Source organism: Pseudoliparis swirei, chromosome 22 (genome assembly GCF_029220125.1).
Source record: "Pseudoliparis swirei isolate HS2019 ecotype Mariana Trench chromosome 22, NWPU_hadal_v1, whole genome shotgun sequence".
Classification (NCBI taxonomy): Eukaryota; Metazoa; Chordata; class Actinopteri; order Perciformes; family Liparidae; genus Pseudoliparis; species Pseudoliparis swirei.
Window position 1 is genome coordinate 20,656,145 of NC_079409.1, and position 23,589 is coordinate 20,679,733.

The following is a 23,589-nucleotide window of genomic DNA, read 5'->3' on the forward strand; positions in this document are numbered from 1 at the left end:
ACTTTTCAGCAGCTCTGGTACCACACGGGAGCTTTGTGCGTCACGTTTTGAGGGGCTGCCTTTGAGGTGAACGTTGTGACCTTGTCCTATATCCACCCTGAGATGTTATGAGTCTCATGGGTGAATGCACAGCTGCCATCCTTGATTAGGGACCACTACCATTATTACTACTTCAGGAACCTCCCTGAACAGACACACACACACACCAGTGACACAACATTATGGCGCTCTACTGTTGTGATTGATGATCACTGTTCCGCTTCCAATTACAAACCCGCCCATTCACCGCTTTTTGTGTCCCGTGAATGAACCGATTGATGCGATAAACGAGACGGACGTTTTATTCTATCGTTTTTCGATGAGTGAGGTGTTGCTCCAACAATATACATCACCCACATTGAGATTGAGATAAGAATCGGGCATGTAATGTGAAACTGAGGTATTTGCAAACAACAATGGTTGGATTGTTTCTCGTGTGGACGCCCCCCCCCTCAAATCCATCAGGAAATGTATCATAAGTCACTCTTGAGAGCAGAGAAAAGACCGGTCAGAATTAAGGGGCCATTCCCAAATAGGTTAAGTAATGAGATGGGAAGGCTATCCGCAGTATGAGCTATGAGCTATATGGTGGAGTGGTTCCCTGGTTCTCTTTCTAGTAACATTATCCTAGAGAGCCAGAGGTGCATATCAGATACAGGCTCGAGGCATTTTGATTGGGGAGCTCTGGTTTGCTTTGGATGCAGAATAATGTAGGTCATTGTACTCTTATAGTATTTTATAGTACGGCTACAAAAACGGTTAAGGTGAATATATTAAAAAAATGTATGCCATATATCAGCATCTGTGGCCCAGTCTCGTAGACTTGATAGAATAAAAGAAGATATCTGCATATCTATTTGAAAGACATATATTCCTGGTACTCGCTCTAATGAGACCCCTCAGCATATCCTCACGTACGCACGGTTACGGTGTTATTGAGGAAACGAGCACACGTGCACGCTGCAGTAACCAGACCCGGCACACCCTCTCCTCTCCCTTGAATTGTTAACCCTTCTGAACACGGCCACAGACACAGTCTGTGCCCTCCTCTGGAGACCGCTGGGCAGTGATCTGAGCTAACTGGGTAATCATTGATCTCCAGGCCGGGTCTTTGTCTGGGCCCCACTCTCTGATCGGACTGTGTTCTCCCCTGTGGATCCACTGGCTGCATCATCTGCTCTGCAGAGACTTTGCATGATGTTGGTAATCACTTGCCGAATGCACATTGAGCCAGCATATCAAACTAGGTCATTTTCAGATTCTCATTTCGTTAAAAGCCGTGATTTATCTTCATTATGATTGGCTTGGGGGACACATGGAAATGAGAATTGATTCAAAATTTGACGTGGATATTGACAGGAGACCGCAAAGTTCTCCTCTGATGCGGACTGCTTTTGTGTTTAACCTCTGGTAAAGATAAGAAAGCTGCATATTCAGCATATTCTTGGCAGACTACAGCATGAATGTAACATAAAGCATCAAAAATCCCCCTCCTCTGCTTTTTTTTCAAACCAGAACAAGAATAAATTCCCCTCAATAGTTTGTGTAGCCAACTTCCAAATTTCCCCTTTGTTGACCCATATTGCCTCCCCCCCACAGATCTTTAGTCACCATGCATGACCCGAGGTGACCTGTATAATTCTGAATGGACCAGTCCAACCCGGTCTCGACAGGAAGCTTGTGATCTCCTGATGGGCTCACCTCAGTTCCTCTAGACCAAGATAATTACATTCCCCTTTAACCCTTCAGTCAAACCAATGGCGGCAGTGAGCTGACGGGGAAGCAGACGGGCTGACACAGTTTGAAAATATCACAGCCAATGAGTGGCTTTTTGAAAATTTACTAATTCATGTCAAACAATATGTTGACGATATCAAAATTGTCATTCAGTGATTCAGGGAGCAAGGTATTGTCTTACAGGTTCATTGTTACTGTTTTCCTAACTACCCCCCACTTCCCCCAATCCACTCGGTGTTCCTAATCCCCCTTTTATTGTCGCCCCTGTTAAATGAGGCGATGTATGCCTTTTTATGGCTGTCATATTTTATTATTGATCAGATCCTCAGCGGGTTTCCCAGGACTGGTCCAGGCGGAGCCAGAGAAAGAGCTGGCCGTCTGCCACCGGCTCGGCGTGCCAGGCTCCACAGTGGGATCCTCGACAAGCCTGTCACATTGATTTCTAAGCCCGGAATATTTTGGTTGGTGATGTGAGATACATGGGGAGCATGTGTGTTTGTGGTCTCAAGAAGACAAAGGGACAGCGCATATCCAGGCCAAGTATCTCTGTGGTCTTTCAGTGCCAAGAAAAGGGCAACGCTGGCACAGATATGGAGCATTTAAAGGATGCGAGAGACTTGTTAATTCTGTCTCATGGCAGTTTTCTGAAGACGTTAGACGTTAGCTGTGGCAAGCAGTACTTCGTGACTTTAGAGCAGGGCAGTTGTGCTTTTAAAGAAGCGAGATCAGCGGTATGTCTTTCTTTGATTTGCACAATCAGCACTTGTTCACTGTATGATGACCCAGAGCCCCCTTGTCTTATTTTAGGTAGCTGAAGGATCTTCCGCATGCATGGCCGAGAGGCCTTCCCTTGCCTATTACCTCACTAGCCTTTGGGCTAAAGGATTATGGGTAACCTCATCAGCCGGCCCGGCTGCCTCGGCCACAAGTCCAAGCATGTGAGGTCAGGCGAGGACTTCCTGAAGGAGTGCTACCAACGACGAAGAGAGCGACAGCCCCCGGAGCAACTTGGGGAGGCCAAACCAGAGGTGGCGGTGAAAGACGTAGGAGAGGATGCAGAAAAGGAAGGAGAGGTGGAAAAGGACAAGGAGGCCCGGGAAATTGATTATGTGAGGGAGGAGAGGGCTCATACTCCCATTTCGGACAAACCCCTTCGCAGCTCTCCCACCTCCTCAATCCGGAGCAGCAGCACGCTGGACAATGCGTGGCACAGCAGCCCTTCTTCGATAAAAACATCCCGAAACGGGACACTAACAAGAAGGACCGTGCCCCCGGAGTACACCCGTTCCCCTTTGGCTCACCCGGACCGGACGTCGGCTGAGAGGAGGGCCAGCTTCCAGAGGAGAGACTCCAGAGAAGGGAGCCCCTGGCACTGGAAGACTCTGACGTCACGCGAGGTCACAGAGGTGACGGAGGTGACGGAGACGGTCGTGACCGAAATTCTGGAAGTGACCGAGTATCCGTCCGGAGATAAAGGAGGGGACCCCATTGTCACCAGAACCGTTAGAGTCCTGAATGGTGTCGCAGAGGAACTCGCTGAGGTTGATACAACAACAACAAATACTATTTCAAACACGACAAATCTCACCTGTGTTCCATTTCATCCTTCCTTCTTCTCATATGGACATAATAATATCACCAATTATCACCTAAAATCTTTCTTGAAAATCACAGTTGTGTCTCTTCAACATCGGGGTGGGTCTTTTTAAAACATATATCTTGTCAATTGAAACAACTGTCTTTATTTTGAAGCTCCAAAGTGATGGACACTCAAGCTCAGATCAGGATTCCAGCCTGGATAGATGGAGGGTATGTTTTACCTTTAACTCTTTTCTCCTTGTGTCGCACTAGTACAATTCATTATGCCTCTTGCTGTCAGTATTTTCATCCATTCATACTTAAGCTAATAATTTGTTCTGCACTCTCTCTCTCTCAAGGGAACACAATCTCCCTTCGCTCTGTCAACCGATTCTGAGACATTTCTCCAAAACCTGGAGTCTTTGCTCACATGGGTCAGTGAGATAGAGGAGCTGACAGCCAATCAGAAACCCCCATCTTCAGAGGTCAAAGTGGTGAAAGCACAGCTCCAAGAACAAAAGGTCGGTTTTCACCAACGTCACATCAACTCATTTTCTTGTTCCAGAAAAACATCCTTGAAGTACATTCAAGAGTGTGAATACACCTGCAAGTTTTACCGATGAAAAGGTGTGCCGAGGTCATGAAGAAATGCTCAACCGCTTCCTTTACAACATGGTTTTGGTTGTATTCGGCGGTGAATGGGTGGTGTTTGTAGCCACAATGAGTTTCACTGAGTCTTTGTTAATATATCCTGGGGGTATGAAGAAAGCAGGGAAGTCTCTCACCTTTCAGCTGTAATCTCACCCATTGTAAGCCCTTTGGATGAAGTGAAACCTGCCTGACTCTTGACAATGTCGGCTTGTCACTCGAGACAGAGCTTCCTTCACACTGACCCAAAGGCTGAATAAACAAGAATGGGGCTTTCATGATTGTTAATTCTTACTGGAAACAATGCTATTTCCCTCAAATGAAACCTCAAGTATAACGCAAACATCTGACATGATAGATGAGAAACTGATTTGATTCGATACAGTAGGGGGTCTTTGAAATGATTTTTTTTATCCTTGAATCGTCTGTCTGTCTAGAAATGGGGGTAAATGTTATTCCTCCATCTTCAATGTTCTTTTACAGCTACTACAGCGCCTCCTAACAGATCGAAGGCGTAGTATGGACTCCATGATGTCAGAGGGCCCTCGAATTGTTGAGGCCCACCCAGGAGAGGATGGGGAGCAGGAAAAAGTCAAGCTCGCCACTCTCAAACAGAAGTGGGAGGCCTTGCAGCTTGGGGCAGAGAAAAGGTCAGCTTGCCTTTACTGGCAACGCCACACTCACATTTTGGCTTACTAGACGAGTCACATAACCATTATTGTAACAGGGTACCATCGTTGTAACATCATCCAGAAGTACAATCTCATGACCGTTGACAGCTGTGTTCGTCTTGCTAGTGAAGCGCATCGGTTGATCAGTGATCTGGCTCCTCCATTAAAAGACTTCATATCACGTCGCTCAAATATTGGGACAATCAACAAAGGTGATTTACTGAGTTAGGCACATCGGCCTCCTCGACTTGCCTCTGCTGGAGGCGTTCAATAGGCTACTACATTGTAAAAGAGAGTGATGCAGCCTTAGCCTACTGATCTCAATTCAAGATGAAATAATGGTTAAAATCAACTCAGTGATTTAGCAAACACTTGATGTGTCTTAATGTGGTGAAGTTTGAACTCTTCTGGTTGTTGTTGTTGTTGCTCTGCCTTAATGATGTGGTTGTGTTACTGCTGATGTTGTTACTGCACAGTGAATAGGCTTCTGTCTTGTAATTGTGTTTCATACCACAGCTTTAATTTTCTGAACAGAGAAGTTGTTTTATTTTTTCCTGCCCCGGAACTGTAGCTAGTTAGCTATAAGCTAATAAGCTATAAGCCAACTAGCTGCCTAGGAACTGCAGCTAGTTAGTGAGCTAACTAATTATTTATAAGTTAACTAGCTGCAGTTCCTGAACAGGAAACATAAAACAACATCTTCGCTCATAGCTAACTATCTGTGCACTCGGCCTGTTAAATAAACACACGAATGACACATATCTTAATCAGCGATGGTAACATTTTGTTGTTGGTAGGAGAGCGAGTCTGGAGCTCATTCTGCCCAGGGCCAAGGTCTTCCAGGAAGGAGTAGACAGCCTGCAGCAATGGCTCATATCGGTGGAACAGGCGCTAGCTGAACTCCGCAATGCAGAGAGAGTGATGCTGCACGTCTCCGAGGCCACAGACAGGGCCAAGGTGGGAATTCTACCATGTGTGGTTCAGCTGCATGTGCAGTAGGCCTATAGTCAGTGTGTATTGTTATGTTTGGGTAAATAAGTATACCTTTGCTATGCTTTTTACTTTCTTGTAGGCTGTTGTCAAAGAGATTCAAGTCAAAACTGCTGAGCTAGTGAAAATACAAAAGTCGGGACATGTTCTGATGGAAGCAATTTCAGGTAATATTTACTGCCTACCTAATGGGCCTAGTATGGTCATTGAGGTTATACAAATACAAAAAAAAGTTTTTTCGAAAACAACCCCAAATTGTCAAAATCTATTGATAATATTAGTAACACATAGGCCCTACTCCTGCTTTTGGTTTTGTGTGAAGTCTGATTAAAATGTCAAAACAGTACAACCAATCCTGACCAATTTCCAGCAGATCTGGTAGTGAATCAATGCAATACGTCCAAATGTTGGCGGTTTGTCCTTCGTTTCAGAGGAGGAAGCCCAGCAGGTGCAGGAGAAGATGGATGCTCTGCGTATCCGCTGCTCTGTGCTGAGTCTAAGCAGTCTGGATGTGCTGCAGCGGCTGGAGCAGGCCCTGGAGGCCTCCAGCCGCTTTACCTCCAGCCAGGAGGACCTCCACCTGTGGCTGGGCCGCATCGAGAGGGAGCTGCTGGGGGCGGCAGGACCGCAGACACACGCTGGAGATGCAGTACTGTGTGCCGCTGAGAGACAGAGGGTAATGTTCCCACACCGGTGTGCCATGAACACATCAGATGAGTCTGCAGTGTTGTTCATCTAATGGAGAGTAGCTGAAGCTCAAAAGGGTCGCTTGATTTCGCTAAACTACATCACGCCCATCACAGGAAAAATGTTGACATGCCATGAGGTATAATGCATGTAAATACAGGGAGTGTGATTATTCAAACCTGTGCTAGGTCTGACTTGACTTTTGTTTAACTAGGATGATATAACTCAGTATTTTGCTGCCAAGTGGTATTAGATTTTGGAAATGTTAGGGTTATACATATTATGACATTGTGTTATATGTTATTATCAGGGCTCTCAAGTGTCACGCATTGAGCGCATTTCGGTCTTAAGTCACGCACTCCCGCACACACATCGTATTTCTCATGCTGAACAAAACTCTCGGCTATTTAATGTTTTAATGTGCCGCAGCGCGCAAACATGAGCTGGCCGCGCTGCCCTCACCGTGGAGGAATCAAGCGCTCCCCTGGAGTTCTGCTGTGAGGAGCCACTTATCAGCCAATCAAAAAAAAGAAATGGGCTCCACAATAGCCAATCAGAAAAAAACCCGTATCTGGGTAAAATTTAATCCAGCAACCAATGAAAATAAAGCATCCTGGAATTGCTGGAATTACTGACGAAAATATCCGAAAATTTCGTTCTGGGGGGGGGGGGTGCTGATGGAAATGTCACTCTTGCCTGTCTTCAAAACTTGAGAGCCCTGTTATTATTGCTATTCTAACATACAGTATATTCAAATCAGCTGGAACAGGCAGTGGTGAAGGAGATGTCTTGGTTCAGAGACACAGCGCTGAGTCTTGAGAAGCTGAAAACCATTCATCTCTTTCCAGAGCTCATAGCAGAACAACTCTATGAGCAGAAGGTTGGGAAATTATACATATATCTAACTAATTAACTGTATGTTCCCACTTGGATAACAAAAAAAGTTCAAGCTTAAGTTTAAGAAATGTATTTCAATGATGTTTAGTCAGTGAATGTAATGTGATGTATTATCTCCTGGATAGATTTTGTCGGTGGAGATCCTCCAACACAGGTTCAACATCGAGAAGATGGTGAAGATCGCTGAAATCCTGCTGACGTACAGCGATGAAGGAGAAACATGCGATTTGCAGGTGTTTGGCACAACAACACATGTTTTTTTTTAAATGTGTGATGTATTGTTCACATTACACAAACACAAGGCAGGACAAGACAAGACATGGCACATACAAAAGTACATATAGAAGATATTTCAAATAGAGATATCAGTGGCATGATTTGTTGTTATAGGCATTCCTGACTGTTTATCAGCAGATATGAATAAATAAATAAAAGATAACAGTAGAGGGTGATAGATATGTACAAGCACAGATAGATACACAATAGACCCCACAAATAGAATGCTCCCACATTCCCTGATGGGACAAACGATAGACTATAGGGTTAAAACAAAATATTACCCCTCCAGAAATAAGCTCTACATCTTTGCAAATATGTTGTATTTCCCTTTAACTACAAATGTAAGTTTCTCTTGGGCAAGGCACTGGAGCAGTCCCTCAATCCAATTCTATTTGCTCGGCCTGTAAACAGACTTCAAGTCACATATTTACTGAAAATGACGGTGTGTATATTTTATATATACCTGTATACTGTATATATATATATTCCTCTGTCCCCTCTCCCACGCAGACCCCGCTGGACGCCTTACAGGAACAATGCAACACCACCTCCGCCACCAATTCCCACGTGGTCCTGCAGCTTGAGCACGCTCAATCGCTTCTACTCCAGTTCTCCGAGGGCATCGATGAGGTTTCGCCCTGGCTCGAAGAAACTCAAACCCTAATTGGCCAGCTTTCCATGAGCACAGTTAGCTTCGAGGCATTTCGGGAACAACAGGACCTTTTACAGGTAGCAGAAAGCCGCCCCTCCGCAGTAGAATGCCAGCTTTTCTCTTCTTCTTTTCTCCGTGATACCTTTCTTTGGCCAGTTCGACAAAGAAGTCCTTGTATGCTTCACGGTCCTCCTGTCGGTGAATGAGCTGATCTGTTCACGTACTGTTCATTAATGCCATCTACTTCCCAAGAGGGTTACTTTTCCACCTGTGCACTATAGTGGCAATTCAGTTCTATCCAACTTCCTCTATCCATTTAAGGGACTCAACTAAAATCAGGTTCTTTCAGGTTCTATATAACGAAATGAAACCTTTCCTTTGTATCTCTTCTCTCCGAAGGGTCTGAGGGAGTCCATAGCAGAGCACAGACCCTTGATTGCACGCCTATGCTCTCTGGGGAAGCGCTTGTCAGAACTGAACCCCATTCAGGGGGAAGAGTTCTGCCGGAAGGCGACGGAGGCCGAGGAGCAGCACAGAACCATCAGAGACCGGGTCCGAGAGACCGCCGGTATACTCGAGGAGTCGTTGCCTCGATTTACGCAGGTGGGACTGCTGGGTTCATGCTAAATAAACTACTTTTTGCAATATAATCCACAATCACACCGCGTATCTTTTCTCGCACCTCCAGCTGAATGAGAGGATGACCCTCATCAGAGAGAGTCTGGACCGCCTGCGCAGTCGCATACAGACTCACACCTCTCTTCAAGGCCTCACCCCGAGGATCCAGGAGCAGCTGCAGGACAACAAACACACCCGGGCCGAGCTGTCCAAGCTGGAGCTGGACCTCGGCAGTGTGAAGACGCAGGCAGATGAGCTGCTGGCCAACACGCAGGCGGCCGGCGATGGATCCGTCGGAATGGGTAGCAACCTTCTCGGAAATGATCGCGTTTGAATGCCGATGTGAGGTTGCGCTTCGAAGCAATATCGAATGCTATTTCCTTGTGATCGCAGCAATCCAAGAGCGCGTGTCCAGCCTGTCTCAGCTGTGGGACGAGACGCACGCTCAGGCCCAGGAGAGGGAAAGCTGGCTGCTCCAACTCTTGGATCTGGCCTTGAAGTTCTGGAGCAACATCAGCGATGTCGCGGCCGTTCTCAGTGACGCTCAGCAGGCGGTTTTGGATCTCAACGCTAGTCGGACAGACTCGGAAACAATCCGCCAGAGCCTCGAAACCATGCAGGTTGGTCTGGAAGCTCTTAACCCTCCTGTTGCCTTTGGGTCAATTTGACCCCATTCAATGTTTAACCCTCCTGTTACCTTTATATTTACTGACATATTTTACCCTCGGGGTCAATTTGACCCCAGCAATTAAAACCTCCAGAAAATTCTTAGAATTAATATTGTTTCCCAAGTTTAAGTGTGAGGTACTTTATGTTTGTTTGTTGACTACCTAAATAGCCCTTTAAATATATAAAAAAGTTGATATTTCTTATATGTTTGACACAGTGAAAAACAGCCTGGGGTCAAATTGACCCGAAAGAACACCGACATTAAACATTGAATGGGGTCAAATTGACCCTAAAGGTAACAGGAGGGGTAAAGGAATCATGTTGTTCAATAAAAGACACACTATAACTTTGTTCTATCTCTTCAACTCATAGACTCTCAGAGAGGATATTGACAGTGTACAGGGAGATCTGGACACCCTGAGTGTGTTGGGGATGGATCTGATGTCATCGTGTGGCGATATAGACAAGCCAGATGTCACGAAGAGCCTGGACGAAGTATGAAATACATTTGAATACAAATAAGTTTGAACCGGTGATGTCATGTTGACTTAACTTACGACCTTGTCTCTTCGGTGTCCTGAAGCTTTATTGCACGTGGAACAACTTGAGCAAACTGTGGAACGAAAGTCACAAAAAGCTGGAGGAGTCCTTGCAGATGGCGCTACACTATCAGGACACGATGCAGGTGTGTGTCTTCACACTGTGCAATAACACATACTTCACGGTCAGTGTGTGGTCATATCAAACGGGACGCCTCACCCAGGCATCCTGCCAAGGACAAAGCTAATCTTTTATTCTGTTACAATAGCAACATTCACTCGTACTCCCTGTAGCTTTACATGCTAGCGGGCGACAGATCGTGTGGCTCTCTGCCAAAGGCAAATTATTTTAATGGTGGGAACTGCGTCAATGTGAAACATATCCAGCTGTATTTACCGATAGGGTTACATGTTTTGCTGTGGAGGACATGTCTTCGATCACACAACATGGCAGGGATTCAGGGCTACATTATATCAGTCGTTGTGCTTTATTGTCCTCCTAATAGGGTCTTTTTGAGTGGTTGAAGTCGGCTGAGCTGAGGTCGACCGAAGAGTTCATGGTCGGAACTGACGTGGAATCCGTCAAAGAGCAGCTTCGTGATCTCAAGGTGAGTTCACCCGTAACCAGCGATGATGATTCTTTCTCATTTATATGTCGTGTTTATCGTGTATTCGTTCTCATATGCTACAAAGACCGTGCGTTTGCCTCCCCCGTGTGCGTAATGTATTGTATGAAAACAGAAGTGATGGTAATAGTTCATTTCTTCTTTTTTAAAAAAGATTTATTTTTATTAACAACACATTTTTTACAGGATATTTATGGTGAAATAGCAAGCATTTACAGTGTGTTATACTAAAAGGCTTATTTAACAAAAATAAAATATACAAATGTATAACCTTATAAAAACACCACACAAGGATGATAGTTTTTTTAACATCATAAGATGAAAACAAAGACAAAACTAAAATATTACACAAACTTTTCCCCATCCCACCCCCTCCCCTTGTATGGCTCTCAATTACCTTTCATTTATATATCTACACAGTCTTTATACAGTTTACATACACCCATCCGTACACATTTTATATCTACATAAACCAATACAGTATTCACAACATATACATCATTGTGGACCCCCCCAAAAAATAATAAAGAACCTGCAGCGGGCTAATTTGACGCCGGTCCAGGAAGGCTCACAATAATAGTTCATTTCTAACCATGCATTGTGTCCTTTAAATCTTTCTCTCAGGAGTTTAAGCGAGAACTTTACCAGAAGAAAATAGAGATAGAAAGCCTGAACCATCGCTTCGTGTGCCGGCTGTCTCCGGGCTCGGAGCGTCCGGGCTCCGTCTCACCGCTGTGTGACTTCAGGCAGCGCTGGGACAACCTGGAGTCAGAGACCGTCGGCAGACAGGTGAGAATATGCAATCCCATATCATTACGTGATATTGATATTCGCGCGCCACTGTAATCCATCATATGCACAATGTCATCATTGCTAACCACTACGTTGTATGTCATTTCAACAGCTGGTAGCTACCCCTGTAGAAACTACATGCAATAAATATATATATACACTACCGTTCAAAAGTTTGGGGTCATCCAGACAATTTCGTGTCTTCCATGAAAAATCACACTTTTATTTATCAAATGAATATAAAATATAGTCAAGACATTGACAAGGTTAGAAATAATGATTAATATTTGAAGTATTAATTTTGTTCTACAAACTTCAAGCTCAAAGGAAGGCCAGTTGTATTGCTTATATCACCAGCATAACTGTTTTCAGCTGTGCTAACATAATTGCACAGGTTTTCTAATCAGACATTAGTCTTCTAAGGCGATTAGCAAACACAATGTACCATTAGAACACTGGAGTGATAGTTGATGGAAATGGGCCTCTATACACCTCTGGAGATATTTCATTAGAAACCAGACACTTCCACCTAGAATAGTCATTTACCACATTAACAATGTAGAGAGTGTATTTCTGATTAATTTAATGTTATCTTTATTGAAAAAACAGTGCTTTTCTTTGAAAAATAAAGTCATTTCTAAGTGATCCCAAACTTTTGAACGGTAGTGTATATACATTTCTTTTTTCCCTGTGGTGACATCAGCATCAGCTGGAGTGTGCTCTGCTGGGTTTGGGTCAGTTCCAAAACACACTGGATGAGCTGCACACGTGGCTGTCCCGGACAGCTGAGCAACTGCAGGGCAGCCGGCCAATCAGCATCGACCTGCAGGCCTGTGAAATAGAGCTGGCCAAACACAAGGTTGGTGGCGGCCTAAATAATAATATGTTATGTCCTACAGAGCTGCTTATGACCTCGTCGACAACCTCCGATAATGAAAGGGAAGCCAACACGTTGCATTCTGTCAAATAGCCATTAGGGGGCGACTGAAAGAAGTCCGATTGAATGCTCCGCGTTCACCTCACCGTGTTGTCTACCTGCGTCTGTACCGACGTGTTATTTACTGATTCTAATTCTAGTATTTCATACTTTTCAAACATAAACTGATGGAGCTGTCTGTCAGAATTCCAGACCTTCGTCGCGACTCGGACCAGAAAACTCTTCTCCTACATTTGAATCCCACTCTTCCTCTTTTGCTTCTTCCTCCCGCAAGGTGTTGCGTAATGACATCATGTCCCATGTTCGCACCGTGAAGTCCCTGAACCAGGCCGGCAGGGGGCTGCTGGAGGTCGGGTCCGGGGACAGCCCGCACGGCCTGCAGTCTCAGCTGGAGGAACTCAACGACAGCTGGGAGTTTGTCCGCTGTGAGACGGAACGCAGGCAGCTGGAGTTAGAGAACAGGCTGAGTCAGGTGAATTATAATGTCATGATATTGAAACAAAAGTCTTGTAGTCAAGTAGTATCAGGGCTCTCAAGTGTCACGCATTGAGCGTGAGACTCACGCATTTCGGTCTTAAGTCACTCACTCCCGCCAAACATCGTATTTCTCACGCTGAAAAAAACTCTCGGCTATTTAATGTTTTAACTCACCGTGGAGGAATCATGCGCTCCCAGGGAGGACTGCTGTGAGGAGCCACTTATCAGCCAATAAAAAGAAATAGCCAATCAGAAAAAACCCGTATCTGTTGTATCTGGGTAAGATTTAATCCAGCAACCAATGAGGGGGGGGGGGGGGGGTGCTGCTGATGGAAATGTCACTCTTGCCTGCCTTCAAAACTTGAGAGCCCTGTAGTATAGAGAAATAAATATTACATACAATAACGGTGAATATTTTTAGAACACCCCCTTTTTTCCAGTTTGTATTTAAATGTAAGCAGTTCAAGTGAATAACCTGAAATGGTACAAAGGTCAGCGACAAACTGCCAGAGGTTAAACAAGAAAGATTAGGTTACCAAAAACTGAGAAATATTATATTGTACAGTTCAGAGTTCAGAGTTCTACAAAAAGGCCCTTTTCATGGAACAAGTAAAACACAAATATGGGAACTTCTGCAATAGTATTGGGAAGAAGTTTCTGAACAATATTTGATTTTTATTGTAGAAAGAATGCCACGAGTAAGTTTGGCTGTTACATCTGCAGAAGGTGGCTACTTTGTGTCAACAATGTAGATTATATTTTGTTCAACAAAATGTGTTCTATGCTTTAATTTCAGAGTACATTGAGAAATTAAACTGTGTACATTTCAATAAAAACTGGAGAAATTGAGGTGTTTTAACATGTTTGACCGGTTGTGTATATGTGTCAATTACATTGTTACTCTTTATGCAGAAGATGCTTTAAATGTGTTGTTTTGAGCAATGTATCTTGCGCCCTCTTGTGGTGATTATAAAGGCTACATGAAAGTGTGTCGAGGCAAGTCAAACTTAAATTGAGAAAAGAATTTGAAATGTAATCCCTATCTACAAATAAAAATGCATTATTTTTTATATTTATTTTCATTTTACAAATTAACAAGACAGGACTTTAAGGATACAATACAGAGGGAAAGGATAGATAAAAGGGTAAAGAACAACAAAAAACAGAGCAAAACAAATTTACAAAATTTGAAAAACCTTAGCAAATAACACATTTGCACATCACCAGTCCGACATAAGTACATCTTGGTTATATATAGTGTTTTTTATAATAACAAAATACTATTTGATCAGTTTGTAGTCATTGTTTTTTTCATACCTAAATAAAATCTAATAAAAAGGTTGATGACAATTGATGTTACATGATGGAAGTTGTTTCTATGAGTTTGTCGTGGACTGACAGCTGCATGGCCTTTGATTGACACTTTGCATTCATTCTGTTGTTGTTGTTGTTGTTGTTTTTCCTGCAGGTACAAGATGTTACGATGGAGATTCAGGATCTCCTGCAGTGGCTGGAGAACACAGATCTGAGACTGTCTTCCTCCAAAACCATGTGGGGTATGCCGGACTCCGCCAGTGAAAGGCTCAGTGTACATTTGGTAAAATAAACTTTCGACTGTACAAATAAAGAAAAACACAAGAAAATATCCAGTAACAAAAAATAAATCAAAATGTTATTCTTCTTACCCCAAAAAAAGGAGTTGTGCGTCGAGATGGAGTCGAAGCTCCACGCCTACACCGACGTGAAGAACGCCATCCACAGGATGCTGGAGACCAGCTACGTTGTGCGGGGATCAAGCACCGAGCACAGCTTGTCCCTTCTGGAACAGAAATGGGCCTCCGTTCACTGCAAAGTCCAGGAGCGAAAGGTAACTCGACTCTTCTCAAGTCATCCGGCGGATTTACTACGAATTGAGTTCATCGTTAAAATCTGATTGTCGTGCTGTTTCCCCACAGGCGCGGCTTACAGAAGGACTGAGTCTGGCCAAGGAGTTCCACAGCAACGTCCAGGAACTCCTCACTAAAATGAGCAAGTGTGAAGAGTCCATTGGGTTTCTTCCTGCTCCCAGCTTTGCTCTGGATAGAGTTTGTACTCAACTGCAGGAACACAGAGTAGGTCTTTTTTTCTTTTTACATCTGCTCCAGATCCAGAGTATACACGTTTGTAAGTATTAGTTTTGCTTCACAACATACGTTTATTTGCACAGACGCTGGTGAACGAGGTGAACGGTTACGGTGAGAAGAAGACCACCATGGAGGGCACGGCTCGCCGACTAGTAGAACTGAGCAGGAAGGACGACTGCGATGTCATTCATAACCTCATCATGACCGTCCAGGATCGCCACAAAAAGCTCCAGCAGCGTGCCTCAGAGAGAGGCAGAGCGCTGGAGGAGGTCAAGAAGAGTGCCAGACAGGTAGACGACTACATCAGCTCCGATATATAAATGGCTGACCTTCTCTGTCTCTCTCAAGCATGCATGCACGTAATGAGTGACTTGTGCTTCAGGAGAGCAACAGAGGAGGATCCCTCTCCAGTATGGACAGAAGAATATATGTCATGTGTATAGATGAAAACCATTACAGAACTAGAACGGGCACTCGGTAGAGCGCATACCTTCGCATATCACAAGATTGGGCATTGAATTATGAACATGTTGGCATTAGTTGCATGCCAATTGGATAGAAATTGATCGCGCTATGGTAAAAAGAAGATTCTGACCTTTTCATGACCTTGACCTTTGAACCGATCGATCCCAAAATCTAATCAAATGGTCCCCGGATAATAACCAATCATCCCACCAAATTTCATGCGATTCGGTTTAATACTTTTTGAGTTATGCGAGTAACACGCATACAAATAAATAAATAAATACACGGCAATCAAAACATAACCTTCCGCATTGAAAATGCGAAGGTAACTACATAAACACATTCAATGAATAGGACAGAATGTATGAATAGTTCGTAGTAGGTATGGCCCGCGATCCAGAAAGAGGGAGGTGGGGGCGTATCAGCAAGGCCATGACAGGAGGCCGACCCACCCAGCAGGAGGCATCAGATAAAGCCAGGTCCAATGGACTCTATGAGAAGTGAAATCTAATATCTGTATTTGTTTCTCGTTCTTCAGTTTAATGAGTCGTGGCGCCTGCTAGTGGACTGGATGACGGAGGTAGAGCAGACGTTAGACATGCATAAAGAGATCGCTGTGACCCACGAGGAGGTCAAACAACAGCTGACTGAGCAGAAGGTGCGGTATAAGCCATCGAAATGAACACCATTTGGTTACGTGCGATGTGTTCACGAATGCCTTCCCTGATCTCTTATTTTTCGCCACCAGGGGTTCCAGAAAATGCTTCGGTCCAAGAGGCCCATGTACGAGGCGACATCAAGGAGCGGACGCTGCCTTCACGAGCGAGCTCAAACCGGCCACGATAGACAGCATCTGGAGAATCTCATGGCTGAGCTCAAGGACACCTGGGACACCATTAGTGGCAAGTCTATGGAAAGGTATGGCTCCATCCGTACATTCATATTCCGACAGAGAACATTAAAAGAGAAATCCTGATATCCCCATGTTTTGGCGGTTTGCTTCTCTCAGACAACACAAGCTGGAGGAAGCGCTGCTCTTCTCGGGCAGATTCACCGATGCCCTCCAGGCGCTGAACGACTGGCTGTACAGAGCCGAGCCCCAACTAGCCGAGGACGTCCCCGTTGGTGGAGACAAAGACATGGTCAACAACCTGATCGACAAACACAAGGTACAACGCGTGACCCTCGATGATTGACAATGCTAAGCAGATTGTAATGAATACAGAACAGTTAAAAGTTCCGTGTCATAGCTAGAAGAAAATCAACAGGAGCCATGCTAATGTGAAAGTAATTTTAATGCCTCTGTATAACTTCTGTGGAATGGTGGTCTAATTAGTTTAAAGTGACTATACCATCAAGCTTGTAATGATTTCTTGATATTAAGTTGTCAAATTACTGTCTTTTCATGGCATGTTTTGAGTCAGTTTCTCTGTCTTCCTTTCCCCTCAGGCCTTCCAGAAGGAGTTAGGGAAGCGGGCCGGATGCATCCGGACCCTGAAGCGCTCCGTGAGGGATCTGACCAGGAGCAGCACGGCCGACGCTCACTGGCTGCAGGCGCAGATGGACGAGCTGGAGGGCCGCTGGGAGGCCGTGTGCAAGCTGTCCGTCAGCAAGCAAGACCGGCTGGAGGTGGCATTTCAGCAGGTAGTTCTCACAGATCATAAAGGTCAACAATAACGGAGCTTTTAGAATCTGATTGGCACTCAGAAATGTGTCTCCAGGTGGCAGTGGTCATGGGAAAAACTCCATGATATCAGGAATGAATAACAGTTGATTGGCTGGTATCTGACCATTAATACAAATTGACAAGTAGGGTTGACTCCCTCCTCCGTTCTCAATCTTTGTCGGCTTTCTTTTTAGGCTGAAAGGTTTGATGGCCTTGTCCACTCTTTCATGGAGCGCCTCACTGAGGCAGAGAGGACTCTGAAATGTGGGGCGATACCCGAGGAGGAGGAAGGTCTGCTTGCTTTCCGCAAACAACACGAGGTCAGTATAACATGATGCTTTATCACTCCCTGGAGAGAAATACATTCCGGGGAGGTCAAAGGTCAGGGTTAGCTAGAGAACAACACATTTGGTATTTTCAAGGGTTGTTAAGCGTGGTGGATACGTGAACCCATTCAGCCGGTTGAAGGACGGACTCTCTGACCTTTAGTCGGTATCATAACACTTTCGACGTTCAAAGTTATAGATGTTTGAAATGCTGAACACATCCCTTTTCTCCCCCTCTCAAGGTATCAATGGGTGCCTTGCAGACGCAGGCGGTGGAGTTGCAGAACATCCAGTGTATGGGTGAGGAGATCCTGGCCTCCTGCCACCCAGATTCCATAATCACCCTCAAGTCTTGGATCAGTGTCACCAAGATCCGCTTTGAGGAGGTGAGTGCTTTTCTGCCAAAAATGACAAGCAGCAGCAATGTTTCCAGAGAGATTTATGATAAATAAATCATTCTTTAACATTAGTTGCTGTCAGTAAGGTAAATTTTTTGAAGATAGAGGATACCTCTTTGGCAATTTCTAAACTGTAAAACAGTGTAATTTGAGTGGAGCCGGTGTAACCTCCACCCTACTTGTTTTCCGAGTCAGGTTCAGACCTGGGCTCAGCAGCAGGGCCAGAAGGTCCAGGCCAGCCTGGCAGCACTGGAGTCGCAGAGAGAGGAAGTCCAGAGGCTACTGGACTGGATCTCGTCAGCGGAGGAAGCCCTGAACCTCCGAGACCTAGAGCCTCCGCCTGAGACCACAGAGCAGAACCAAGAACTGATTGAGCAGCACACAGTACGACCTTCTTACTGATGTTACTACTTCACCATTAAGTGATCAAATATGTGCTTATTGTTAATCAACAACAACATTGGAACGCCTTGAAATATTTGTGTTCCAAGGACTTTCCACCATAATCAATACGATACCGTGTCACCACTGATGATTCCTCTCTGTAGGTATTCATGGAGGAGTTGAATAAAAAGTTCCCAGAGGTGGAACATGCCACAAAGTCCTGCAAACACAAGAGCATTCCCAAGCGGCAAGGTTCCCCCAGCAAGCGGCCACTCACCAGTAAGTACAGCTTAAGTCATTGTTGTATTGATGACCTCACTGCTCATGGTCTGTGAAGCATAAATGAGTTGCCCGAAGCCGATGCCAGACTCATACGTCGCCGTGTCTCCATCCAGAGAGGAGGAGCACTCTGAAGATGCAGCCTGCTGTTCCTATTCCCCTGGAGCACCTCGACCCCCAGACCCCAAAGCTCGGTCAGCTGGTCAGTCAGTGGCAGAAACTTTGGCTCCTGGCTGTGGCAAGACAAATCGGCCTGGAGCAACAACAGCAAAATCTCAAAGAGGTTATTTAACTTTTTTATAAACAGTTGGGGGGGAAAGTCACTTGATTTCAACCTCCTCCAACCCAGGTGTGGTGACTTTTTTCTCATTTCAGATGGAAGAATTTGCGAACTTCGACTTCAACCTTTGGCGAAAGCGTTACATGGTGTGGATTAGTCATCTGAAGTCACGGATCTTAGACGTGTTTCGCAACATCGACAGGGACCAGGACGGACGCATCAGCCAGAAGGAGTTAGTCGATTATGTCCTTGCCTCCAGTAAGTTGCCATACATCCATCCGCTCAATGTTTCAACCCATATCGCTGATTTTAAATGACCACAAAACGATGACGGACATTTTGACCAATCATGCTGAAACATGAATCAAACCTTATTGCGACATTCACTCTTCTAAAACAAAGAGCGGCTTTACACCCTCTCTGTTGTAGAATTTCCCACCAACTCCCTCGAGATGAACGCGGTGGCGAACATCTTCGACGTGAACAGCGACGGCTTCATCGACTATTACGAGTTTGTGAGCGCCCTTCACCCGAGCAGAGATCCCTACAGGAGAACGCTGGACGCCGATCAAATCAACGAGGAGGTATGAACACGCACTAGAGGACAAACATAGATGTCACGGTTCATTTATCTGTGACACGGCACCTGTTATACTCTCTCTTTAGGTGAGCCGACAGGTATCGCAGTGTAACTGCCCCAAGAGGTTCGAAGTGGAGCAAATAAGTGCCAATAGGTACAGGGTGAGTCATTTTTTTAAGACAATGAAGACGCTATCACATTTGGTACTCTGATTTCCAGGAAGCGATGGTGTCTTGACGTCTTGAGAGGCAGCGAGAGCATGAAAAGATGTGACTCTCAATACGTATTTCTTTTCCGCAGTTTGGAGATTCCCAACAGTTGCGGATGGTTCGTATCCTGCGTAGCACGTTGATGGTGAGGGTGGGAGGAGGCTGGACGGCTCTAGATGAGTTCCTGGTCAAGAATGACCCCTGCAGAGGTCAGCAAACCACTTCCGATTATTAATAATGAACTATATCTTCTTAAAAGAAAAAAACACCTTTAACTGACATAAAACAAACATGCAACCATGCTATCTGACGGTATAGCTGTAGCTGTAATATATGTCAGACATTCATTTCGGATATTTATATATTTTTTTAATAATAAAACATGCATCGGGAAAAAAAGTCAGTCTGGTCAAGCCTTTATCATTTATACATTTTTCTGATTTGAATACTGATGTTTTTCATCCTGACTTTTACCCGTCATGATGCTCTCATTATTTATGCACAAAGTGTCCGCTGGCTTTCATTAGAGGAGTGGCTGCTAATGAATGTAAACACCTGTTTACAGCATTCTGTTAAATGCCCCCTGCCGTGTCACCAACAGTGAAAGGCAGGACCAACCTGAAGATCAAGGAGAAGTACTTGTCTCCTACAGGAAGCACTTCTAAGGGCCTGACTGTCAGCAGGTCTAACTCCAGCCTCAGCCTCTACAGCAGCGCCTCCGCCCCCACCAGCCCCATGACACGCAAGGCAAGAGCTCTATCCGGCGACGCGATTTCGATGACCGCACTAGTTTTGAGACTTAATTGGGTTTTTTTTCTTCCTTTTTACCATAAACACATCTGCCATACATTTGCAGCCTTTACTGACACATGCAATACACTTTATTTTGCTACACCCTACCCCCACACACACTGTTTCCTTTTAGTTAAATAGTTATATGTATGTTTTCATATTCACCTCTTTTAAGTTTGAAGTAAGACACATAATCCAGTCCCTGCATTTCCACTATTCTTACTGCAAAGTGTTGACTTCTGGTTAGTTTCAAGGGACAGTTCCCCCCAAAATCAAAATGTCTTTGTAGCACCATTCATCAATCCAGATTTATTTTGTATAAATTGCAGTGCTTGAGATATCGTCCGTCGAGATGTCTGCTTCCAATACAATGGGACATAATGGAACTCGGTCAGGAAGGAACCGTTTTTTTTAACGCAGGCTAGCCGTATCACCGCATCTACTTATGGACGAGAGGCTTCTGCTCCTAGACTACCGGCTAACGTTACAGCTCAGCTGAGGACGACGCCGTTCATGTTTCCACCGTGTGACGCAATTCCTAATACGTGAAACTTCTTACGACAAGGAAGGTCTGGTTTGAAATATCTGGAAAGAGTTTTTTGGCGCTTTGAGCCCCAACAAGCCGAGTGCCACATAGTCGCGTTATGTTCAAGAGAAATGGCAACTCACACTAAAATAATCTCCATTGATTAATAGCACTACAGATAAGGGGAAATATAAGTATTTTTTGATTTTATGGTGAACTGTCCCATTTTAACTTGTCAAACAAGTAGACTGTTATCCTATAGACCAGGGGTGCTCAATACGTCGATCGTGATCTGCCAGTCGATCGCAGCGTAGTATTGGTAGATCGCATGACATAAAAAAAATGTGTCCCGCCCCCCTGTAATTTTCTCTATAGCACGTCTTTGTTCTTTTATTAAACTAAACAGCCGTCTGTTGTTGATCGTATCTACACAACAGCATGTCATTTCTGTCTCTACGTGTCGCGTTAACACTTCTTGGCTCAGATCATTTTGACTTGGTCATTTTATAAGTAGCTCGCGTGCTGAAAAAGTGTGAGCACCCCTGCTATAGACAATGAAAACCAAGACAGGAGTAACATCCTGAGTTTTCTTGAATGTGCTTTTAAGGAACTTGTTCCACATGCACTTGAAGAACTTTGACGTCATCTTACTCTAATTTGTCTAACTTCTCTTGCTTTAGGCATTACTTCGCAGGAGTCTCTCAGGTGACCGCTGCGTTCGTCCCAGAAGCTCCATCGCTGCTTTGAGCTCCGACCTCCAGTTTACCACAACGGTGGACGACAACTCTCCCTCACCGTCAGGTCAGTCAATCGCCTCAGTTATTTTTAAGGCCATTTGCTTCTGTCACGCATCTATCCACAATTCTCTGGATACACCGACATGAAAATATCGTATAACTCTTTCTGTTTTCATTCTTGTGCACCGTGTAGACGAAGCTGAGAGCTCACCCACATGATTATCTTTGCCTCTAAGAACCATGTGTGTGCCGCAGTGTGTGAATCCAAACACCGCCTCGGGGTCCCGATAAGCCGAAGTAACGCGATAAAGGGGCCACGTCAAAAAACAATGCGTCGGTCATATCTGAAGAGCAGACGCTGGCAGGAGAGTCGCAGCGAAGGTCACCAGATGTGATGGTGTACGTACGGGCTTTGAGAAGTCTGTGTGAAGATCACGGTTGGACAATGAGGTCAGCAGAGGCAAGAAACCTGTTGCATTGTATACAATAGTATCTGATTAGGGGGTAGGAATTGAAAAGTTCTGCATGGATGCTTATTGCATGATAGCCAGAGCATTGCTTGAATCCGATATATAGTTTCTTTCTGCAGCTTGTTTTTTTTAAATTTCTTTTGTAAAGAGAAACAAAGTCAGACGGTACCTGAATCTGAGAATAATGCTCGGTCTTAATGTGGCGTAAGTGATTTAAAAGGGACTTCCAGCAAGAACACATGTGTTCATGGGATGTAAAGGTGTCGTCTGACTGCCCCTACTAGCCTCCAAAAAAAACACATATACCAAAACCATAAGTATGCTGTCTTTCAACTTTGTGATATTATTATTTTGTATTTCATTCCATGGAGATGACATTGTTGGCAGGGCCACACCGTTTAATTTGTTGTCTTTCACCTTTTTTTTTGACATTGTGTATTCAAATAATGATGTATTTTTGTATTGTTCTTTATTGTAAGGATGTTTTAATCACTGGATATTGTGTGAAGAACAATGCACTGAATTACAACAGGTCATTGTTGATTTGTAGAGATTATTTTCTCAGGATTGGATATTGCCTTTGGATGCATGTATTTCTATGGAACATGACTGTGAACATGTAGACATGTTGTTTTCTTTATAACAGTGTACTTCCTGGGAATGTTTTGTTTAGCAAATTCTTTTCATAAAAATTGCACTTTTTCTGTGTCCTACTCCTGTAGATAGTGGTTTTACTTATTGGAAAATATGTCAGTTGTCATGAGTAAGTGAATTCATTTTTCATAAGAATGCACTGGAGGTGATATGTCTCGCGAGTTATTTTAGTCAAATCTACCTTTTGGTTTCTTTGCTGTCCTTTTCCAACCTATTTTACCAAAAGCAGAATATTTGTAATTTTCTGTATTTCTGTCTCTCTTTTCTGACATCGAGTCCATTCGGAAGGTTTCACGACGGACTTGATTTTATTACTCTACCTTTAAAAGTGTTTGAGAAACATGTCCGCCACTACATCTGTTTCCTCCAAAGTCCCCCCATGACCCTGAAGATACCAGTGTGGCTGGCTTTCCCTCCGATTTTATTATCAAGCGGTTAATACTTCACAATATGTAATCAGCAGTGGAAAGTTACTGTATTTGTATGTGCACCTTTGTACTATAGATATACCTGAGGTTGAAGACAGTCATTTCTGTATCGAATTGCATTTGGTCTATGCAGTTGTCAAAATGATTTTTTTAAAGTAAAAAAAAGGAAAAGTTTTTACATGATAAAGTACCTTTTCCTCTTGTGTGATAATATTGGAGAATGTTGAACTCTTACTGTATTGTATGAAACACAATAGCCAGATTTCTCTTCTATTGCTATGCACCCTAATCATTCTGTAGTGTAAATGTTTCTATACCCAGCACTCATTCTAATGTCTAATTTAGGGAAACTGTTGATTAATGTCACTAATAATTTGATGTCAACTTGTATACAAAAAATCTTTTTGTTAAAAAAATAAAAAATATTTGCAATGAT

General features: G+C 44.1%; 1 protein-coding gene and 1 long non-coding RNA gene across 2 annotated transcripts; both read left to right on the top strand.

Annotated features, from left to right (window-relative positions):
• Positions 1-2,829: 2,829 nt before the first annotated feature.
• On the top strand, positions 2,830-21,046 carry macf1b (microtubule actin crosslinking factor 1b). The gene is made up of 37 exons (XM_056444790.1): positions 2,830-2,849; positions 2,936-3,278; positions 4,486-4,652; positions 5,471-5,630; positions 5,746-5,830; positions 6,095-6,339; positions 7,111-7,230; positions 7,373-7,480; positions 8,037-8,255; positions 8,578-8,781; positions 8,867-9,098; positions 9,190-9,416; positions 9,838-9,960; positions 10,049-10,150; positions 10,511-10,612; positions 11,255-11,419; positions 12,126-12,281; positions 12,634-12,831; positions 14,305-14,433; positions 14,533-14,703; positions 14,792-14,947; positions 15,043-15,249; positions 15,963-16,082; positions 16,173-16,342; positions 16,434-16,593; positions 16,874-17,068; positions 17,285-17,410; positions 17,659-17,802; positions 18,010-18,198; positions 18,363-18,477; positions 18,594-18,760; positions 18,853-19,015; positions 19,187-19,341; positions 19,424-19,498; positions 19,638-19,755; positions 20,148-20,293; positions 21,035-21,046. Exons 1-37 carry the CDS (start codon positions 2,830-2,832, stop codon positions 21,044-21,046), a joined length of 5,694 nt encoding a protein of 1,897 aa, XP_056300765.1.
• Positions 21,047-21,548: 502 nt separating this feature from the next.
• On the top strand, positions 21,549-23,589 carry LOC130213060 (uncharacterized). Its single transcript, XR_008835438.1, has 2 exons — positions 21,549-21,665; positions 21,795-23,589. It is a non-coding gene; the product is annotated as an uncharacterized LOC130213060 (long non-coding RNA).

What these genes read in the sequence shown, in the direction of transcription:
- macf1b (XM_056444790.1), top strand. Translation starts at nt 2,830, where the DNA reads ATGCAGAAAAGGAAGGAGAG. An exon ending in ACCCCATTGTCACCAGAACC is followed by an intron (nt 3,279 to 4,485) that starts GTTAGAGTCCTG and finishes GTTCTTTTACAG; the next exon opens with CTACTACAGCGCCTCCTAAC. An exon ending in AACTGATTGAGCAGCACACA is followed by an intron (nt 18,199 to 18,362) that starts GTACGACCTTCT and finishes TCCTCTCTGTAG; the next exon opens with GTATTCATGGAGGAGTTGAA.